This window comes from Carcharodon carcharias, chromosome 18 (genome assembly GCF_017639515.1).
Source record: "Carcharodon carcharias isolate sCarCar2 chromosome 18, sCarCar2.pri, whole genome shotgun sequence".
In the NCBI taxonomy this organism is placed as follows: Eukaryota; Metazoa; Chordata; class Chondrichthyes; order Lamniformes; family Lamnidae; genus Carcharodon; species Carcharodon carcharias.
In genome coordinates, this window is record NC_054484.1 from 97,423,733 (window position 1) to 97,443,264 (window position 19,532).

The window sequence follows — 19,532 nt, forward strand, 5'->3', positions numbered from 1 at the left end:
CTGACCTACTAACCCAGCTCTCACTGAACTTTATTGACTTCTGGTCCACCAACATCACAAATTTAAATTTTCATTATTGACCACCTTTAGCTGCACTCTACAATTCTGTCGCAACATTTGTTTACCCCTCCTGCTCTGCCATTATGGCCTTCCTTAAAATCCACTTCTTATAACAAGCTTTTGGCTATGACTCCTGATTTCACTTTCTTTCGCCTGGTGTCCGTTTTTGTCTGATCTATCTTTGTGAAACACCGTGGGCTATTTTCCACGTTACAGGCGTTCCCTTTAAATGCAAGTTATTGTGTGATGCCGTTTTAATCATATTGCATTTGTCACTTAACTTGCTCCCAGAAAGCATCATTTTATACAAAAACAGAAAATGCTGGAAAAGCTCAGCAGGTCTGACAGCAGCTGTGGAGGGAGAAACAGAGCTGACGTTTCCAGTCCATATGACCCTTCAGAGCATATGGACTTGAAACGTCAGCTCTGTTTTTCTCTCCACAGATGCTGTCAGACCTGCTGAGTTTTTCCAGCATTTTCTTTTCTTGTTTCAGATTCCAGCACCCACAGTATTTTGCTTTTAGCATCATTTTTACATCTTCTCTCTCTATATTTACTGTCATTATTATCAATGGAAATAGCCAAATTTGGTTTCACCAGTTGGTTATCGTGAGTGATTATTGGTTTAATAAAAATATGCCCACTTCGTGTGAAACCTGTCCAATTGTAAAAGAAAAACTTAGAATTGGACACTGATTATAACTAAGATAAAAACAAAAAACTGCGGATGCTGGAAATCCAAAACAAAAACAGAATTACCTGGAAAAACTCAGCAGGTCTGGCAGCATCGGCGGAGAAGAAAAGAGTTGACGTTTCGAGTCCTCATGGCCCTTCAACAGAACTAGGTGAATCCGATTCACCTAGTTCTGATGAAGGGCCATGAGGACTCGAAACGTCAACTCTTTTCTTCTCCACCGATGCTGCCAGACCTGCTGAGTTTTTCCAGGTAATACTGGTTATAACAAGTTTGTGCTGCTGTAGCTGAGAGCGTGTAATCCTAAATTGATTATATGTACCAGTTGTTACTGCCACTGATCAGGTTTACTTTCTGCTGTTTGATTATTTATCTAAAAATGAAATCATCTAATACATTATTTCTTTTGCTTCACAGATCCTACCAGCATTGTGTGTGTTGATATACCATACAGATATTAATGTGAGTAATGTACTGACTCATGGCAGTGAACATTTGCAGTCTCCAGTGTTTTCAGATTTAGCTGATCTTTAAAAATTTGTTTCATTCTTTTACCAGATGTGAGCATCACTGGAAATGCCAGCATTTGTTACCAATCCCTAATTACCCTTGATATGTAGTGTTTGAGGTGCAGGGAGATTTTCTGGTAATATGGGGCATTGAGCCACCAATAAAGCACAGTATAATACTTCTGTTTTCTTTTGGAGGAACTTGACTTTGATCTACTTAAGTTTCTATTTATAATAAGGGAAGATGGTGGTATAGTGGCAATGTCACTGGACTTGTAATCCAGAGGCCCAGGATAAAGCTCTGGGTACATGGGTTCAAATCTCACCATGGCAGCTGGTGGAATTTAAATTCTGGAATTGAAAGTTAACCTCAGTAAAGGTGACCATGAAACTATTATTTTTTTGTTGTTGAAAAAAAAATTAACCAGGTTCACTAGAGAAGGAAATCTGCCATCCTTACCCGGTCTGGCCTACACGTGACTCATGTTGGAATTGACTCTAAGCTACGCTCTGAAGTAGTCGATCAAGCCACTCAGTACGAAGGCAGTTAGGAATGGACAACAAATGCTGGCCTTAGCAGTGATGCCCACATCCCATGAAAGAATATAATAATTATTCAAATGTTGTAATGGATTCTAAAGTGGATTAGATCCAAAGAGTTAACTTATTTTGCACAGTGCTTGTTTTTTTCTGTGTAAATTTGAAGTCACATGTTTTCCCTCAATGCGTGTAACTTTTCCTGGCCTTAGACGATGTGGCAAATATATTGCTGTGTGACTGACCCTCAATGTGGATGTGGGAATTTAGTTAGCTTTCTTCCTCCTGGGAGTTTCTCTGATACTGATAGCTCAATTCTGCTAAAACCATAAATCAATGAAACTAGGAGCAGGAGTAGGCCATTCGGCCCTTTGAGCCTGCTCCGCCATTCATTATGGTCATGGCTGATCATCTAACTCAATAGCCTGCTCCCGCTTTCTCCCCATATCCTTTGATCCCTTTCACCCCAAGAGCTATATCTAACTCTTCTTGAAAACATACAATGTTTTGGTCTCAACTACTTTCTGTATTAGCAAATTCCACAGGCTCAACCCTCTCCCAGTGAAGAAATTTCTCCTCATCTCAGTCCTAAATGGTCTACCCCTTTTCCTCAGACTATGACCCCTGGTTCTGGACTCCCCCACCATCGGGAACATCCTTGCTGCATCTACCCTGTCTAGCCCTGTTAGAATTTTATAGGTTTCTATGAGATCCCCCATCATTCTTCTGAACTCCAGCGAATATAATCCTAATCAACTCAATCTCTCCTCATATGTCATATGTCCATAATACCAGGAAGTTTCCAGAACAGCGCGGTTTATATCTTTTTTTTATATGTGTGTGAACAGTTTTTGTTTTAAAGCTGGAAACAGCTATTGGCTCAATTCTTGGATAATAATGACAGTGCAGCTGTCTCTATTGACCACCATTCTGAAGCTGACAGCAACTTCCGGAGCTTATGGGCAGTTAAACATGGAAATCGAAAAGTTGCCGTCAGAGAGTGTCCACATCTCCTTAAGGTGCAATGTTGAAGCCCCTGAAGACTGCAGCCAATTAGAAATCATTGAACTGACGAGAGCTTGCCCTTTGGCCTTGCTGTAAAGACCCCTGAAAATTTTGCACCTTGTTGAATGTGCCAGAACTGGGTTTTTAGCAGCGTACTATTTTCATAATTACTGATTAGAAGCCCCCTCTGGTCCTGAAGAGTTAATTTTATATTTGTGGAATGTCAAATATCTCCATTATGATATAAAATCCCACATTTTAATGTTTTTATTAAAGTTTGTTTGATATTTCAGCTTCTACCTTAATTGCATGTGTATGGCCCAATCATTTGCTCTCTCTAAAATGGTGACATATAAGTCGACCGGAATACAAGACGGTCCCATTCTTCCAGCTCCAAAAATCATGTTTTTTGCATATGCTTGGCATAAAAATCGACCGCATCTCGCCACGCCCCCCACCTTTTCAGCCATGACATGTTACGCTCGCATTATTGGTCAGCCTCAATGTTCCACCCATGAATGATTGTTTTACTTACCGCTACCTTACAACTGGGCACAAGGGATCAAGCAGGCGATACAGGCTGTGTTGCAAAGATGCATGAGAGCTTAATGCATAACACTCTGCATCAGATGCCAGTGACATTTCAAAATGGCAACCACCCAAACCCATGCTAGTGGTTCGCTTTTACACCTGGCTTTTAAGTCAACCCCCATTTTTGGATGGATTTTATGAGGATTCACAGGCTGACTTACACACCGACATCTACAGTATTAAAAAATGAAGGGTAATTGGTGAATTCTGCTTCCTGTGTCACAGCATGACTATGTAGTATTTACATCACGGAAACGAGTCATTTGGTCCAAGGTCTATGCTGGTTTATGCTCCAAACATGCCCCCTCTCACCTTACTTCATCTCACCCTATCAACATAACCTATCCTTTTCTCCTTTTAAATGCATCAATGTTGTTCACCTCCCTCAGTGAGTTCCACATTCTATCCACTCTCTGACTAAAGCCGTTGCTCCTGAATTTATTATTGACTTTATTAGTGACTATCTAATTTATGCTAAGTTGATAGGCTGCAGGTTCATTTTCGAATTCCATTTTCCTGTTGGTAACTAGCTGTGATTTTGATGGGATCTAATTTTATTTTCCTTTAATATATTCAAGATACTTGTGGACACAGTCTGGGCTTTATCTTACCTGACAGATGGAGGTAATGAACAAATACAGATGGTGATTGACTCGGGTGTGGTGCCTTTCCTTGTTCCACTTCTAAGTCATCAAGAGGTCAAGGTTCAGGTGAGAAAATATTTTTAAAAACTTCTGGTATCTAAAGGTAGAAAGAAATCAAAAAGGCCTTGATTTTGTGTACAAACCTCAAAATTGGCTGTTTTTTTTTATTCACCATATTGATTTTTCCAATCTTTAACATTTCTTTGGTTACTACAATTCTGTGTAAATGTTAACCTTGCCCATAAATATACTGGCACCTTCACTGTTGATATTCAAGGGCTAATGCTTGTCATTCAGTTTCCAATTCATACATTCTTCGTTTTCGGTGCTTATTTTAGCCACGTGTCACTTGCATTAAATTCAAGTTATTGGTGATTACTATTATTGTTTTGTTAAGGATAAAATTAGATGCAAAATAAAACACTGCAGAGCTTTGTTTCATTGACCAGAGCTTGTTTTTGATGGGAAAAATATTCCCTCTGTATTGCTGTTGAGATAAGTAAAATAACATTTTTATATTAAAAAGATTCTCAGCATTAATGTATGAAATATAAATAAACCTTCGTTTTTGGTGATAAAAGTGTAGTACTAAAAAATATTTTGTTCATAGAATTTTCTGTTTTTTCAATTGACGTACAACCAGATTTGATTTCATTACTTAGAATATAAAGAATAGAAGCATGTATGTTTTGTACAGGTGTTGATTTCACATTTTACTCTTAAGTTTAATATATTGTACGTTAAACACTATGAAACAGTAGGATGGATTTGCAGAAGTTTTCTCTCTGCCAGATAGGCTATTGTTTTTCCCATTGGGTGGGGAGAACCTTTTCTATCTCCCTACTTCACACAAAGACTCTGCCTTTGCTTCTACAGTTTGTATTAATGTAATTGTACAAGGACAATCTAGGTTGGTTTCCCAACGTGGAAGGTAGAGAAAGCAGTACCTTGCTTCTCCTTGCTATCCTAGCCACTCCATATTGGGAGATGTTGAGCTATCCATGGGTGTGGAGGGAATAATTGCAATGCTTATCCTTGCTATCCTAGCCACTCCATATTGGGAGATGTTGAGCTATCCATGGGTGTGGAGGGAATAATTGCAATGAAGTAATAAAGTTTTTAATTTTAATTGATGCTTTGAATACATTTGCAAAAGAATAGAATCTCAAAATACCTTTTTATTTCCCCCTTTTGTACAGACGGCTGCACTGAGAGCTGTAGGCAACATAGTGACGGGTACTGATGAACAGACACAGGTTGTTCTCAACTGTGACGTACTGTCACATTTTCCCAATCTCCTGACCCATCCTAAAGAGAAGATCAACAAGGTAAAAAAAAGTTAGCATGTTGCCAGTATGACTTGTGAAGCTCTGCCAATGTCATCAAATGTTCTTATGATGGTAATACAATTTAGCTTTAATAGGTTATTTCCAGTTGTTGAGCTATCAGCCTTAACTGATTTCATTTGAAAGCTCTTGTAGGGAATCTCACAATAGTTGGCACTCTCAGCACACACAAGAATCTGAATATTATGGTGATGAGTCCTTGCCAGCTTTGTCATGTGGTTTTTGGGGAAATGTAGAGAGGGTTTTTTTTGTTCTAGTAGTGCACAACACATTGTTGACTTGTTTAGGTTCGTTTAATATACTATCACCCTCTTACTCCCCCCAAATTTTTGTTTGCTTTTGCCTTTCTGTAGCTGCAAATATATCCACAAACTCTTTTCTCTCACCCTCCCCATATCTAAAACCAGACCTTGCTTTGCCAAGATGGGCTTGAGTGCACATCATATTGAATGTATACTGACTGATAGCCCTTCAAGGCCAGAGTAATGGAGAGGACAAGACAATATTCCCACAAAGATGGAAAATGTAGTGGTAGTGTATTATAGTTTTAAAATATTTGTAAAGTAGAAATGTAAAATAGTGAATTGTTGAGTTTGAGAACGTTGCATCACCACCTTCTCAAGGGCAATTAGGGATGGGTAAGAAATCGTGGTCTAGCCAGTAACGCCCATATCCCATAAATGAATTTTTTAAAACTTCACTCAAATTTTGTCTTGCATTTTCAGATCTGCAACCCCATGGGAAGATGTTTACCTTAGGGTTACTATGAGGTTGAAGTCACAGTGCCACTGAATGGTGACTGATGCACTCATTAAAATGTCCCAAACTTAACCACAAATATCTCAATGGTGGCATCCTTGTAGAGCATCGGTGGAGGCTCATACATTTTTGCATCAGGTCAATGGCCAGTGATATTAGCTGGGCTCCACAAAGCTCCAAAGGGCTTTGCAATGTCATTGTTGCCATGCCGTTTTGAATTAAGCTGTCTTGCAAAGTTACTCATATGAATTTTTCCACCCTCATCATGTTGGCTGATACATTTCCCTTTGTGAACACTCTCGCTTTCTAATGGGGGAAGTCATAAGTATTAGCTGTGAACAATGGCAGATGAATTCCCAGCAGATTAAAAGCCATAAACATTTATGTACACGTCACAGGTCTTGCATTGTACATCATTACATATAATACAATATTTACTGGTGATTGTTATATGCAAAGTAATAGTAATGAGTTTATTTTAGGAACAACCATGATCAGTGCATCCTGAAGCTGAGCTGAATTGTTTGTTTCACAAGATGGATATTTGGATTACCCTCTGTTTTTTCCAGGTGGTCCATACAAACTCCCCTACCCATATTCACAGCCACCCCCCTGACCTTGCAATCTCTTGTGTGTCAATCTCAGATAAGCCCATTTATGATCACATGACTCTCTGCCCACATTCCCCTTTCCCCTCCTAATACCACTTCCTTCTAAGTCCACCCTGGAAAAAAATTCTCCCCTAAGTCACTTAAAACTGCGCTTGCAGATTCTCAACTGTCTAGCCTTAGGCTTGTCATTCATCGTGACCTTTTTGCAGATACCAATCTGTTCAATCACATCCTTCACTTCCAACTTTGCCCTTGTCTCCACTAAAACCTTTACCCTGTCTCATCCTGGCATTCCCCCTGGATGGCCCTCATCTACATTCCCAAGGGACACAGATTTGAACATTTATGGCTGATAACTACTTTAACTATTCATCATCAGATCTGGCTGGACCACATAAAGCACCTCAGGACCTGCACTCTTCTGCCAAAACTCACTATCCCAGAATCATCTGGAATATGAAGATCACCTCCCGTCTTCTTAAACTCCTCTCCCCTGCCTCATCCGCCCTCACTTTCAACAAGAAGTGCAAAGAGCTCATAGATTTCTTTGTCACTAGGATTACAACCATTTAACTACTCCAACTACTTCCCTTCCTTTCCTCATCCATCAGACCAAACTTCCTCTAAGGTTTCCCCTGATTTGCATCTGGACTGAACTCATCTTTGTGTAGTTTCTCTCCTACCTCCCTTCATGCACTCTGAGGTCTTCTTGTCTGCGAGACCTATCTCCTGCTCCCTTGGCTCTATTTGCTGCAAACTGCTGCACACCCAACCTGCTACTTTGCTGCTGTTGCTAACAGTTCTCTCTTCTCGGGTACTGACCCCTCCCCTTCAAATCTGCCTTCATCACTTCTCTTAAAAAAAATTCACCATGACATCTCTAACCTTGTAAACTACCACCTCATCTCCAAACTCCCTTTCTTTTCAAGTCTTTGAACATATTGTCACCTCCCAATCTGTGCCCATCTTTCCCAGAACTCCATGTTTTAATCCCTCCATTCAGTTTCCTACTCAGCCACAATACCAAAATGGCCCTTGTCAAAGTCACAAATGACATCCTATGTGACCGTGACTGTGGTAACTATTACCCCTCATCCTCCTTGACCTGTCTGCTGCCTTTGACACAGTTGACCATGCCATTCTCCTCCCAACAGCTCTCCTTCATTTCCAGCTGGATGAGACTGCATTCATCTGCTCCAATTTTCACCAGCCCAGTCATAGCCAGAGAATCACATGTAATTGCCTTCTCTTCCCATATCCCCATCATTACCTCTGTTGTTACCCGAGGATCTATCCTTGACCCCTCCTATTTCTCAAATTTGATGCTGCCCCATGGCAGCATTATCCATAAACATGATGTCAGGTTACATTTTATACACTGGCGACACCCAACTCTACCTTGCCTTCACCACTCATGCCTTCACCACTGTCTCTAATTTGTCACACTGCTCCTGTGACATCCAGTACTGGATAAGCAGTAATTTCCTCAACTAAATATTGAGAAGATCAAAGTCATTGTTTTTAGTCCCCTATCAACAGATGGATGTGGCAGGAATGCAGAACTTTGCTCTGATAAATTGGCTTTAGGATTGGTTAAGTCTATCTATAGCATTCTGTTTAAGATACACGTGGTCTTGTATTGTAGCTTCACCAGGCTGGCAGCTCATTTTTAGATGTACCTGGTGCTGCCCCTGGCATGTTCTTCAATGCTTACTTAACCAGGGTTGATCTTCTGGTTTCATGGTAATGATAGAGTGAGGGATATGCCAGGCCATGAGTTTACACCTTGTGGTGGAATACAAGTTTGCTGCTATTGATAGCCCATGGATGCCCAGTTTTGAGCTGCTGAATCTGTCTAGGACACTGATAATGCCACGTTGCACAATGGATAGTATCCTCAGTGTGAAGCAGGGACTTCATCTCTAAAAGGGCTATGCACTTGTCATTCCTATGAGCATTGTCATGGATATATGCATGTGAGACAGATAGATAGTTGAGGATGTGATCAAGTTGGTTTTCCCCATCGTATTGGTGTTCTCTCACTACCTGCTGCAAGTCCACTCTGGCAGCTTTGTTTCACTTCATTTAAAGGCGCTATATAAATGCAAGTTAATTCTTTTTACATTTAGCTACTTAGAATCTTCCTGTTATTATAGGGTTCTTGAAACACTTTTTATTATCTTGTGCTTTACTGTCTTATTTGCAACTGTACTCAACCCTTCTAATGGCTCACAGTGACTGGTGGTTAGGAATTTGTGTTCAGAAATAATTCACTTTAGGTGACACATTTGAACATTTTCATTTGCAGTGTGTACCTACATTTAACTCAATTTCCCACAGGTGCAGCAAGGAGAAAACTCATTTGCACAGGCCAAGTAACATGCTTCTGGTTTAGATTTTTTTTGAGCCTTTTTTTCAGTTAAGTGAAGGCGAAAGGCCCATGATCAGGATGCCACCGTGGCTGAAATAAATTAAAGAGATGGAGAAAGTAGGGGAGTGCTGAGCTTAGTTTTAAAACCTGAATGTTGGTGGACTAAATGGTCACGAATGGTCATGAGTTCCAGTTTTGAAGTCCTAGAAAAGGTTGAATTGGAGTTGGAGGCAGTGCAACAAGTCTTGATTTGATCAGAATGAGGATGTAGGAAGGAGAGAGAGAATGTAGGATGGCGCATTCATAATTTAGAAAGAGGCAAGCTCAGAGAAATGCTGGCCATAGTGCACTTATTGCAGCTGAATTTTAATCAGATGTCTTTTTTTTCCACTGCTGGTGTTTGTTTATTTTGGGCTGGATCAAATATAGAGCATAACAAAGACTGACCTACTGCTTCTGTTGGCAATCTATGCATTTTTTTTATTTGTAAATTTTACTTTCAAGCATTTTATTAGTCTTCATAGTCTGATGCTTTACAACATAATTTTGAATACTGATTGAAAGAACTGCAAGTCGGAGATCAGTTCTTCTTTCTGTTTCATTGGGCACAATATAATGAAAACTGTAAAATATTTGACAACGGTGGTGGGCCAATACTGCCAAGGCTTTTTCTCATGGTGTGTGATAAATGGCAATGTAAATTCCCATATGATTCAACAGGCTTTTAATTAAACAAATGTTTATATGACATAAACTGGCCATGATAATTGTGAACTAAGATGGGAGACATCAACTTAAAGGTTTGTGGGATAAAATCCACATGTGTGTACGTGAATGACTATAAAACTTGAGACAACATGACTGCATATTCATGGGTTATGAAATCGCTGGACTCCAGTTTAGAAGTCCAGTTGAGGACCACCCTCACTTTTGCCAATTCAACATATAAGACGGGCGTGTCTTTCTCACCATCTTAAACCTACCTGCAGTTTGTCTCCTTTTGATTCCTTGCAACACTGAGTGTTTGAACACCTATGGGAGTAGGTTGGATTAAAGGCAGTTGTACTTTAAAGAGCTAACCCTGGAAGTGTTTTTAATAATTTCTTGCTGGCCGGAATACATTGTTGATGCTTTGTTTGAATTGTTTTCTGTAGGAAGCAGTGTGGTTCCTCTCCAATATCACAGCAGGAAACCAGCTGCAAGTGCAAGCTGTAATAGATGCTGGTTTGATTCCCATGATTATTCATCAACTGGCTAAGGTGAGCAAAAATGAAACCAAATCAATATTCAGGCCAGACCTTCTTGCACTGCTTGAAATTAGCTTTGTGAGAATATATTTTAGGTGCAATATTTAACATTTAATTATCATAGCATATCAAAGCAAAGGAGTCAGCAAATGTTCTGTTGCTTTCACCGGTGTGCCTATGAAACGTAGCTCACCTTAAAGAACAGAATAGAATCTCACTTACAGCTATTGCCTCTCGCAAGTGTTTGGCTAATCTTCTGACTGCCCAAGTGCAGCATCTCTAGCAGGCATAGTAGCATTGCAAAAACAAAGTGCTGGGAAAACTCAGCAGCATCTGTGGAGAGAAACAGAGCTAACATTTTGAGTCCAATATGACTTCTTCAGAACTCTCAGAAAACATGAGTTCAAATTCCACCATGACAGTTGGAAAATTAAAATTCAGTTATACCAGATTGTTGTAAAAACACATCTGATTCACTGATTTCCTTTAGGGAGGGAGGTCTTCCATCATTACTTGGTCTAGCCCCTGTATGATTCCAGACCCACAGCAATGTGGTTCGTACTTAAGTGACCTTTGAAATGGCCTAACAACCCACTCGGTTGTATTCAAGAAGGTGGCTCACCACCACCTTTTCTTGAGCAATTAGGGTTCGGCAAATGTTATGATGTGGCAGGTGATATGTGCCAGGCTGACCAAATTCACAAGGGAAACTTGGCCACGCTATCACAACGGCTTTGCAATTTGTATTTATTACGAGAAGGCTTATGCGCTGAATTCAGAAGACTTCAGTCCACTAACACCTTTAGAGATTTTAAAATTAAATTAAAACATTTATTAGCAAAAAACCAACAATAAACACACAAGATTACAGTTACATAGTTATTTAATTTTGTCCCAAAATTCTTAATTAAACCGGCTCTCAACTACACACCCCTTCTAGGGCAACAGTACAAAATAGATTTGAAATGATAAAATCAACCCAGCAAGGTTAACTCACACATCCACTCGACAGTGGAATTCCAAAGGCTTGTAACACAACTTTATTTACTAGAACAGCATGTCTTCCTGCAGACTGGCAAGGACTTCTTCCAAGTCAGAACACGGTGTACATTTCAAGATTTTACATGGCCACACCCACATAATCTTCCATCCTTTATATATGCTTCTCTCTTTATTGTGTAAAATCCCATTGTCCTATGTGTCTTCGGAAATTTACTTTTCCCATAAATTCTTTCATGTTGTCAATATGGCCTCTTTATTTTTGGGAAAAATAACATCATATCCTTGCCCTATTTATCTTATTAGTTGTAAACATCCTACCATCCCTTTGACAATCAAACAACACCTCCACTTATCTTAAAAAATGGAAATTTCAATCACACCTTATCTGTGGAACCCTCATCCTCGCTTGTCAATCTCCATTTCAAAAACCTGCTTTACACCTAACTCTTTTGATAATTTCAATCTTGCAGTTTATCTGACTCTCATTCAATTAAATCATTCACATAGAACCATCCACACTCACATCCATAAGCCTACAATAATATTATGAAAAATATTACAGTTTTGTGACAAATAAATGCCTTACTGGTGACACCCACATCCTGAGAGTGAATTAATTGCTGTAACTTGAATATGCCTGGACATATGTGATTTCTGGGAAAACGTAATCCAAAGGTTTTGAAAATTGCAACTAAAATGGTGGGACAAAAAACACAAACATCTTAGAAGAAAATGGTTCACTTATACAATTATAAAACTGTTAAGTTTAACATGAATTTCTTGGGTACAGGTGGGAACTATTTTGCTGTTAATATGATTTGGTTCTCCACTTTGTTGTCAAATTGAAAAGCCAGAGAAGATGGGGAAACAACAGCTGTTCAGCCTATTTTCCCTTGTCGCAGATCATCTACCTGCCTTGTTGAAGTATTTTTCAAAAAAGAATGCTTCAATCAATGCTGCAGTTTATTTGGCAAGTTGAGAACTCTTTATAGTGTGAAATAGTTACTAAAGCTGCATTCCTCTTCTTAAAGTTGCAGTGAAAGTTGAACTACATTCTTTTCATTATAGGGAGATTTTGGAACTCAAAAAGAAGCTGCATGGGCGATCAGTAACTTGACAATTAGTGGCAAAAAGGAGCAAGTAAGTGAAAGATATTCTTTGTAACCTGAGAATCATAGACTTGAGCTGCATAAAATGGTCAGCTTTATGTCTCCTCCTATTCCACTTCCCTTTCCCCAATGCGCTTTTAATTTTTTTCTTTCTATCCACTTACCTTTTAATAGATTCTGCTTCTGGTGGTGACATTCTGTGTCCTCACAACCCTATGCTTAATATAAATTCTCCTAACTTCTGTTCTTTTGGTGGCATTTAAGTGCGAGACAATGGCATATTGGTAATGTCACTGGACTAGTAATCCAGAGGCCCAGGCTAATACCCTAAGGACAAAGGTTCAAAGTCAACTGGTGAAGTTTGAATTCAAGTATTAATCTGGAATTGAAAAACTAATCTCCATAATAGTGACCATGAAACTATTGTCAATTATTATAAAAACACACCTGGTTCACTAATGCCCTTTAGGGAAGGAAATCTGCCATCCTTACCTGTCTGGCCTACATGTGACTCTGGACACAGCAATGTGGTTGACTCTCAATTGCTCTCTGAAATGGTGTGGCAAGCCACTCAGTTCCATGGCAGTTAGGGATGGGCAACAAATGTTGGCCTTGTCAGTGATGCCCACATCTCTTGAAAGAATAAATTTTTTAAAATTCCTAAATTAATGCTTGACTGATCTGTGGAACTATTTTTTTCTGAAATTTCCTTCTCAAAAGCTCTCAATCTTGAGAAATTCAGTCAGATCTCCTCTTAAACACCATTGTTTTAGTGAAATGAGCAAGTTTGTGGTGTCTCTCCTCATAAGTAAAGCCTTTCATCCCTGGTATGACCATAGACACTTTGCTGTTATGGATTTCAATTAACTCAAACCTTGGAAGAAGTTAGACCTTGGCTCTTGTGTCACCCAAACCCATCATTGTTCTTCCTCTTCAAACATTGATCTACTCAATAATGAGGGTGTCATAATTGCTTTATGAATAATGGCATTTGACATGCAAAGGAGTGTTATATCACCTGCGCATTAATCTGTTTAAATGATATGAGGAGCCCTGATGCCATCTACAACATGTTAGCCATGCCAACTTCCTAAAGTTAAAAGCCCAAAATTACGCAGCATATTCTAATTGCTGCCTAATCATTTGTGTAATTCTCGCATTACCTTTTCGCTTTTGTACTCAATACCCCTATTTATAAAACCTCAGATCTCATTTTTTAAAATAGCTTTATCAGCATGCCCTCTAACATTTCCCTTAAGTCTCTCAGCTTTTCTTTAAGTTTTATCATTCATCTATATGTCCTGCCAATCTTACTACCAAAATTACTTCGTGCTTTTTATCTTATTTCCATGTAGTTTATTGATTATCATTCGTTAACTCACATGAAGCATACTGGCTCATATCTGCAATGACATCTGATATTAAGAGAGCAAAATAACATCAGGTTCCTTAAGTCAGAGTATACATTGTGAGGTGGAGGAAAAATGTAAGAGTAATTTCAAGACTGTAATTTCACAAGTACAAAACTATCCCAGGAATGTCTGAGTTCAGTAAGGGGCGCACAGTCAGTGAGGGAAGACTTCGGCCTGAGTGAGACAGAGATCGAGTGAGCATATTTGGGAATTTGGTTCAAAGTGGGAATTTGGTGCATGGGGGACAGAGGTGCTTTAGGTAAGGTTTACTGCAAGAAGCAAAGTGTGCAGAGTGGGGAGTTCGGTGAGGAGGTGCTTTCTTTCTTCTTTTTCAGCCTCTAGTGTTTGATTTCCACTTTGGTGCAGCAAAAGGAGCAGGTAAACCAGTAACTGGCTTTTAGGTTTTTCGGTATTGGAAGTACTGTATTGTTTTATCAGTTGCGTAAAGATTACTGGCAGTACCTTTTGGGAGATGTAGGCTTTTTAATTATAATTAATTACCAATTATTAATTAATTAACACATATTGGAGATGGCAAGGCAGGTGATGTGCTGCGATTGCAGGATGTGGGAGCTTCTGGATACCGATGTGATCCAGGGTAAACACATCTGCATTAAGTGTTTGCAGCTGCAGGAAATTGGGCTGAGAGTTATTGAGCTGGAGGCCAAGCTGCAGACACGGCGGCATTTCAGGGAGGGGGCAAGTTATACTTTATTCCAAGAGGCGGTCACACCCCTTAGGATAGTGTCTTCTGATTTGGTCAGTAGTCGGGGACAGGAGGGTGTGACTGCAAGTGAGGCAGGTAAGGGGACCCAGAGGGCAGGAGTGCAGGAGCCTGCGCCCTTGCAATTGTCCAACAAGTTTGAGGTTTTTTCAGGGCAAATGAGCTAACTGGTGATGGTACGGTGGTATAGGAAGCCATTCAAATGGGGGAGTTACAAGGAATGTAGTCGTGTAAGAGGGATTGACCCCATTCTCTGCAGCAAAGAGCGTGAGTCCAGCCAGCTGTGTTGCCTGCCTGGTGACAGGGTTCAGGGCATCTGCTCGGGGCTGGAAAGGAACTTGCGGTGGAAGGGGGATGACCCAGTCATCATGGTCCATGTTGGCACCAACAACATAGGCAGAATAAAGAAGGTGGCTCTGAGTAGTCAGAATAAGGAGTTTAGCACCAAATTAAGAAACAGAACCTCAAAGGTCATAATCTCTGGATTATTACTTGAGCCACGTGAAAATTAGCATAGCACAAATCAGATTAGGGAGATGAATGCGTGGCTCAAAGCCTAGTGTGGGAGAAATGGGTGCCGGTTTGTGGTGCACTGGCACCAGTGTTGGGACAAGTGGAATCTGTACCGTTGGGACAGTCTACTCCTGAACCCTGCCAGGGCCAGTGTTCTTGTGGGCTTTATAACTATACAAGTAGAGAGGGTTTTAAACTAAGTAGTGGGGCAAGGGTACACATTTGGGAAGACGTGGTAGGTCAAAGAGTGGAGACAAGATAAAAGAGAAAAGTATTATTATGAAAAACAGACCGGGACAGGAAGGGATAGAAAGTACAAATCTATAACAGTAAATCAATAGATAAGGTAGAGGATATAAAAAGAGTAAAAGGATAAAACTAAAGGCTCTTTATTTGAATGCATGAAGCATTCTAAACAAAACAGATGAACTGAGAGCGCACGTAGAAATAAATAAGTAATGATTTGATAGTCATTACAGGAAGACATGGATTGGGATCTGAATATTAAAGGGTATAGAACATTTAGGAAGGACAGAAGTGAGGAAAAAGTGGAGGGGTGGCTCTGTTATTTACTGATGGCATTAGCATAATAGAGAGGGATGACCTAAGTTAAAGAAACCAAGATGTGGGAACGGTTTGGCTGGAGATGAGGAATGGTAAAGGTAAGAAGTCACTTGTAGGACTCATGTATAGGCTCCCTAATAGTAACCATGTGGTAGGATGGACCATAATGGAAGAAATAATGGGAGCTTGTCAAAAAAGCACAGCGATAATCATGGGAGATTTTAATCCACATATAGAGTGGAAAAGTCAAGTGGAAAGGTAACCTAGATGAGTTCATAGAATGTTTCCAGGATAGTTCCTTAAAACAGTATGTTCTGGAGCCAACCAAAGAACAGGTTATACTTGACCTGGTATTGTGCAATGAGATGGGATTAATTAATGACCTCATAGTGAAGGCGTACCTAGGTGGCAGCAACTATAATATGATTGAAGTTTACATCCAATTTGAAGGAGAGAGGAGTGGGTCTGAGACTATGTTTTTAAACTTAAATAAGGCCAATTATGAGGACATGAAAGCAGAGCTGGCTAAAGTGAATTGGAAAATTAGGTTAAGGGATAGGTCAATAGAGATGCATTGGCAAACATTTAAGGGGATATTTCAGAATACACAGAATAGATACAGTCCATCAAGTAAGAAAAAGTCCAAGGGACGGACACACCATCCCTGGTTAACTAAAAAGGTTAAAGATAGTATCAAACTTAAAGAAAAAGCATATAATTGTGCAAATATATATAGAAAGACAGAAGATTGGACAGAATAAAAGGAACAGCAAAAGATGACTAAAAGATTAATAAAGAGGGAAAAATTAGGATACGAGAGAAAGTTAACCAGAATTATAAAAACAGATAGTAAGAGTTTCTATAAATAGTGAAAAAAGAAAGGAGTTAACAAAATGAGCATTGGTCCTATAGAAAGCGAGTCTGAAGAATTGATAATGGAAAGCAAAGAAATGGCAGATGAATTGAACAGGTAGTTTACATCAGCCCTCACTTTAGATGATGCAATTAACATGCCAGAAGCAGCTACAAATCCGGAACTGAAAGGGAGGGAGGAACTCAGGAAAATTGCAATCAACAGAGAAGTGGCACTGAGTAAATTGTTGGAGCTGTAGGCTGACAAGTGACCGGTCCTGATGAACTTCATCTTAGGGTCTTAAAAGAAGTGGCTAGTGAGATAGTTGATGTTTTAATTTTTGTTTTAATTTTCCGAAACTCCCTAGGTTTGGGGACCTTCTAGTAGATTAGAAGATAGCAGATGTAACTCCACTATTCAAAAAGGGAGGGAGACAAAGCAAAAAAACTACAGGCCAGTTAACTTAACATCTGCCATAGGGAAAATGTTAAAAGCTATTATTAAAGAAGCTATAGCAGGGCACTTGGATCAGTTCAAGGTAATCAGGCAGCATCCGACTTATTGGAATTCTTTGAGGAAGTAATGTTCTGTGGAGAAAGGGGAACCGGTGGATGTACTGTACTTAAATTTCGAGAAAGCATTTGATAGAGTGCCACCTCAAAGGTTATTGCGGAGAATAAAAGCTCATGGTATAGGAGATAACATACTGGCATGGATAGAAGATTAGCTGGCTAACAGGATGCAGAGAGTAGGCATAAATGTATCTTTTTCAGGTTGGCATGTAACAAGTGGTGTGCCACAGGAATCAGTGCTGGGACCTCAACTGTTTCCAGTTGATATAAATTACTTAAATGAAGGGATGGATGAGATGATTGCAAAATTTGCAGATGACATAAAGGTAGGAAAGTAAGTTGTGAAGAGGACACAAGGAGGCCACAAAAAGATATAGATAGGTTAAGTGAGTGGGCAAAGATCTGGCAAATGGGGTATAATGTGGGAAAATATGAAATCATCCATTTTGGCAGGAAGAATAAAAGAGAAGCATATTATCTAAATGGTGAAAGACTGCAGACCTCTTGAGATGCAAAGGGGTCTGGGTGTCTTAGTGCTTGAATCGCAAAAGACTCATATACAGAACAGCAGGTAATTAGGAAAGCTAATAGAATGCTATAATTTATTGCGAGGAGAATTGAATAACAAAGTAGGAAGGTTATGCTTCAGTTATACAGAGCACTAGTGAGACCACATCTGGAGTACTGTGTACAGTATTGGTCACCTTATTTAAGGAAGGATGTAAATGTGTTGGAAGCAGTTCAGAGAAGGTTTATTAGACTTAATACCTGGAATGGGTGGGTTGTCTTTTGTGGACAGGCTAGGCTTGTATCTGCTGAAATTTAGAAAAATAAGAGGCAACTTGATTGAAACATATAAGATTCTGAGGGATCTTGACGGGTGTGAAGAGGGTGTTTTCTCTTGTGGGAACATCTAGAACTAGGGGTCACTCTTTAAAACTGAGATGAGGTGAAATTTTTTCTGAGTTGTGAGTCTTTGGAACTCACTTCCTGAAAAGGCCGTGGAAGCAGAGTCTTGGTGAATTTTTTAAAGCAGAGGCGGGTAGATTCTTGGTAAGCAAGGCGGGTAGATTCTTGGTAAGCAAGGCGGGTGATAGGTTATCAGGGGTAGGCAGGATGCAGATTTGAGGTTACTATGAAATCAGCCATGATCTTATTGAATGGCGGAGCGGGCTCGAGGGGCTAATTGGCCTACTCCTCCTTGTTCATGTGTATGTTCGTATGCTCCAGAGAATGTCTAGCTCCAATTGTACATGGTGGCCTGCTCACCTTTAAGAAACACTCGCAATTGGTTCAAACAATTTAGTAAGAAAGAAATGTAAGCTTACTGTCGTTCCTCAGCACCAAGCACTAACAGTTGGTTACCTTCTTCATTTTATTTCTGACCCAACTACTCGGAAACATTCCAACTCTATGTAGACATGAAACCTGAAATAGGCTAGTAGGTGAGGTACACAGACATCAAGGATTCCTGTTTATTTCAACCACTTAAAAAGTGCTCCATGTCTGGGAAGCTAGAATTTCATCTCAACCAAATAAAGCCCCAACATCCATTACTCATAGGGGCTCAATTTCTAATTTGTATCAGCCCAGTCTGTCTTTTACTGGATTTACCCATGCACTGTATCTTGTAAATATGGAGATGAATCAAGTCAGCATGATGTTCTACTGAATTTGCCATCCAGGACCATTAATGAAGTTGTAGATAAGATGCTAGTGACCCAGTTTTAAGCATGGATGAACATCCCACACCAGAAGAGGTTACCAACCCAGTCAAAACAATGTGCTTCTGGCTCTACTGGAATATCAGCAGTGGACTCCAAATACATTTCATATTCTATAACTCTGGCTCCATCCACTCTTGGCTAATTTGCCACATGGTGTAAGTCTCGTAACTGCTGCAGCATTTTCCTCTTGTCCATTGCAGGAAAAGTTCTGTCTTTTAGCAAGATGTTTAATAATTTCATTCTTCCTAACCTATCAGAAGATGTACTTCCAAAAACGTAGCATGGATTCAGAGAAAATTGACATGAACTTTTGTTCAATTCTGATGTAGGTAGTTGGCATGTTATTTTTTTTTTATGCTGACTGATCTGTGTTTCCAGTATTTTATGTTTTAATTTTATAAATTTTTGTATTTTTCAAATGCAAGAAAAAAATGCCAAAACAGAAGGTGCTCATACTTTACAGTTCTGACAAAAACACATGAAACAGTCAGCAAACCGGGAATAATGAAAACCTATTTTGCCTTGTTTGTCAAAGACATTACATAGCATCTGTGTGTGGGCATGCATTGTCCTTTTGAAACTGATTAATGCCACTACTAGGGTGAAACAAGGCTTTGTCCTCAAACCAAGTTCTTTTGCATCAGTAATTGAATGCATTAAAAATGATTTGCTTGCAGGCCTG

At 39.6% G+C, this 19,532-nt stretch overlaps 1 protein-coding gene across 1 annotated transcript in view; it reads left to right on the forward strand.

Annotated features, from left to right (window-relative positions):
* Positions 1–19,532, forward strand: part of kpna3 (karyopherin alpha 3 (importin alpha 4)) — an 86,328-nt gene that overhangs the window by 56,321 nt on the left and 10,475 nt on the right. The window contains exons 10-14 of the mRNA XM_041211687.1: positions 1,172–1,216; positions 3,975–4,106; positions 5,240–5,368; positions 10,282–10,386; positions 12,445–12,516. Of these exons, the coding sequence (XP_041067621.1) occupies positions 1,172–1,216; positions 3,975–4,106; positions 5,240–5,368; positions 10,282–10,386; positions 12,445–12,516 (483 nt within the window). The remainder of the gene's footprint in view (positions 1–1,171; positions 1,217–3,974; positions 4,107–5,239; positions 5,369–10,281; positions 10,387–12,444; positions 12,517–19,532) is intronic.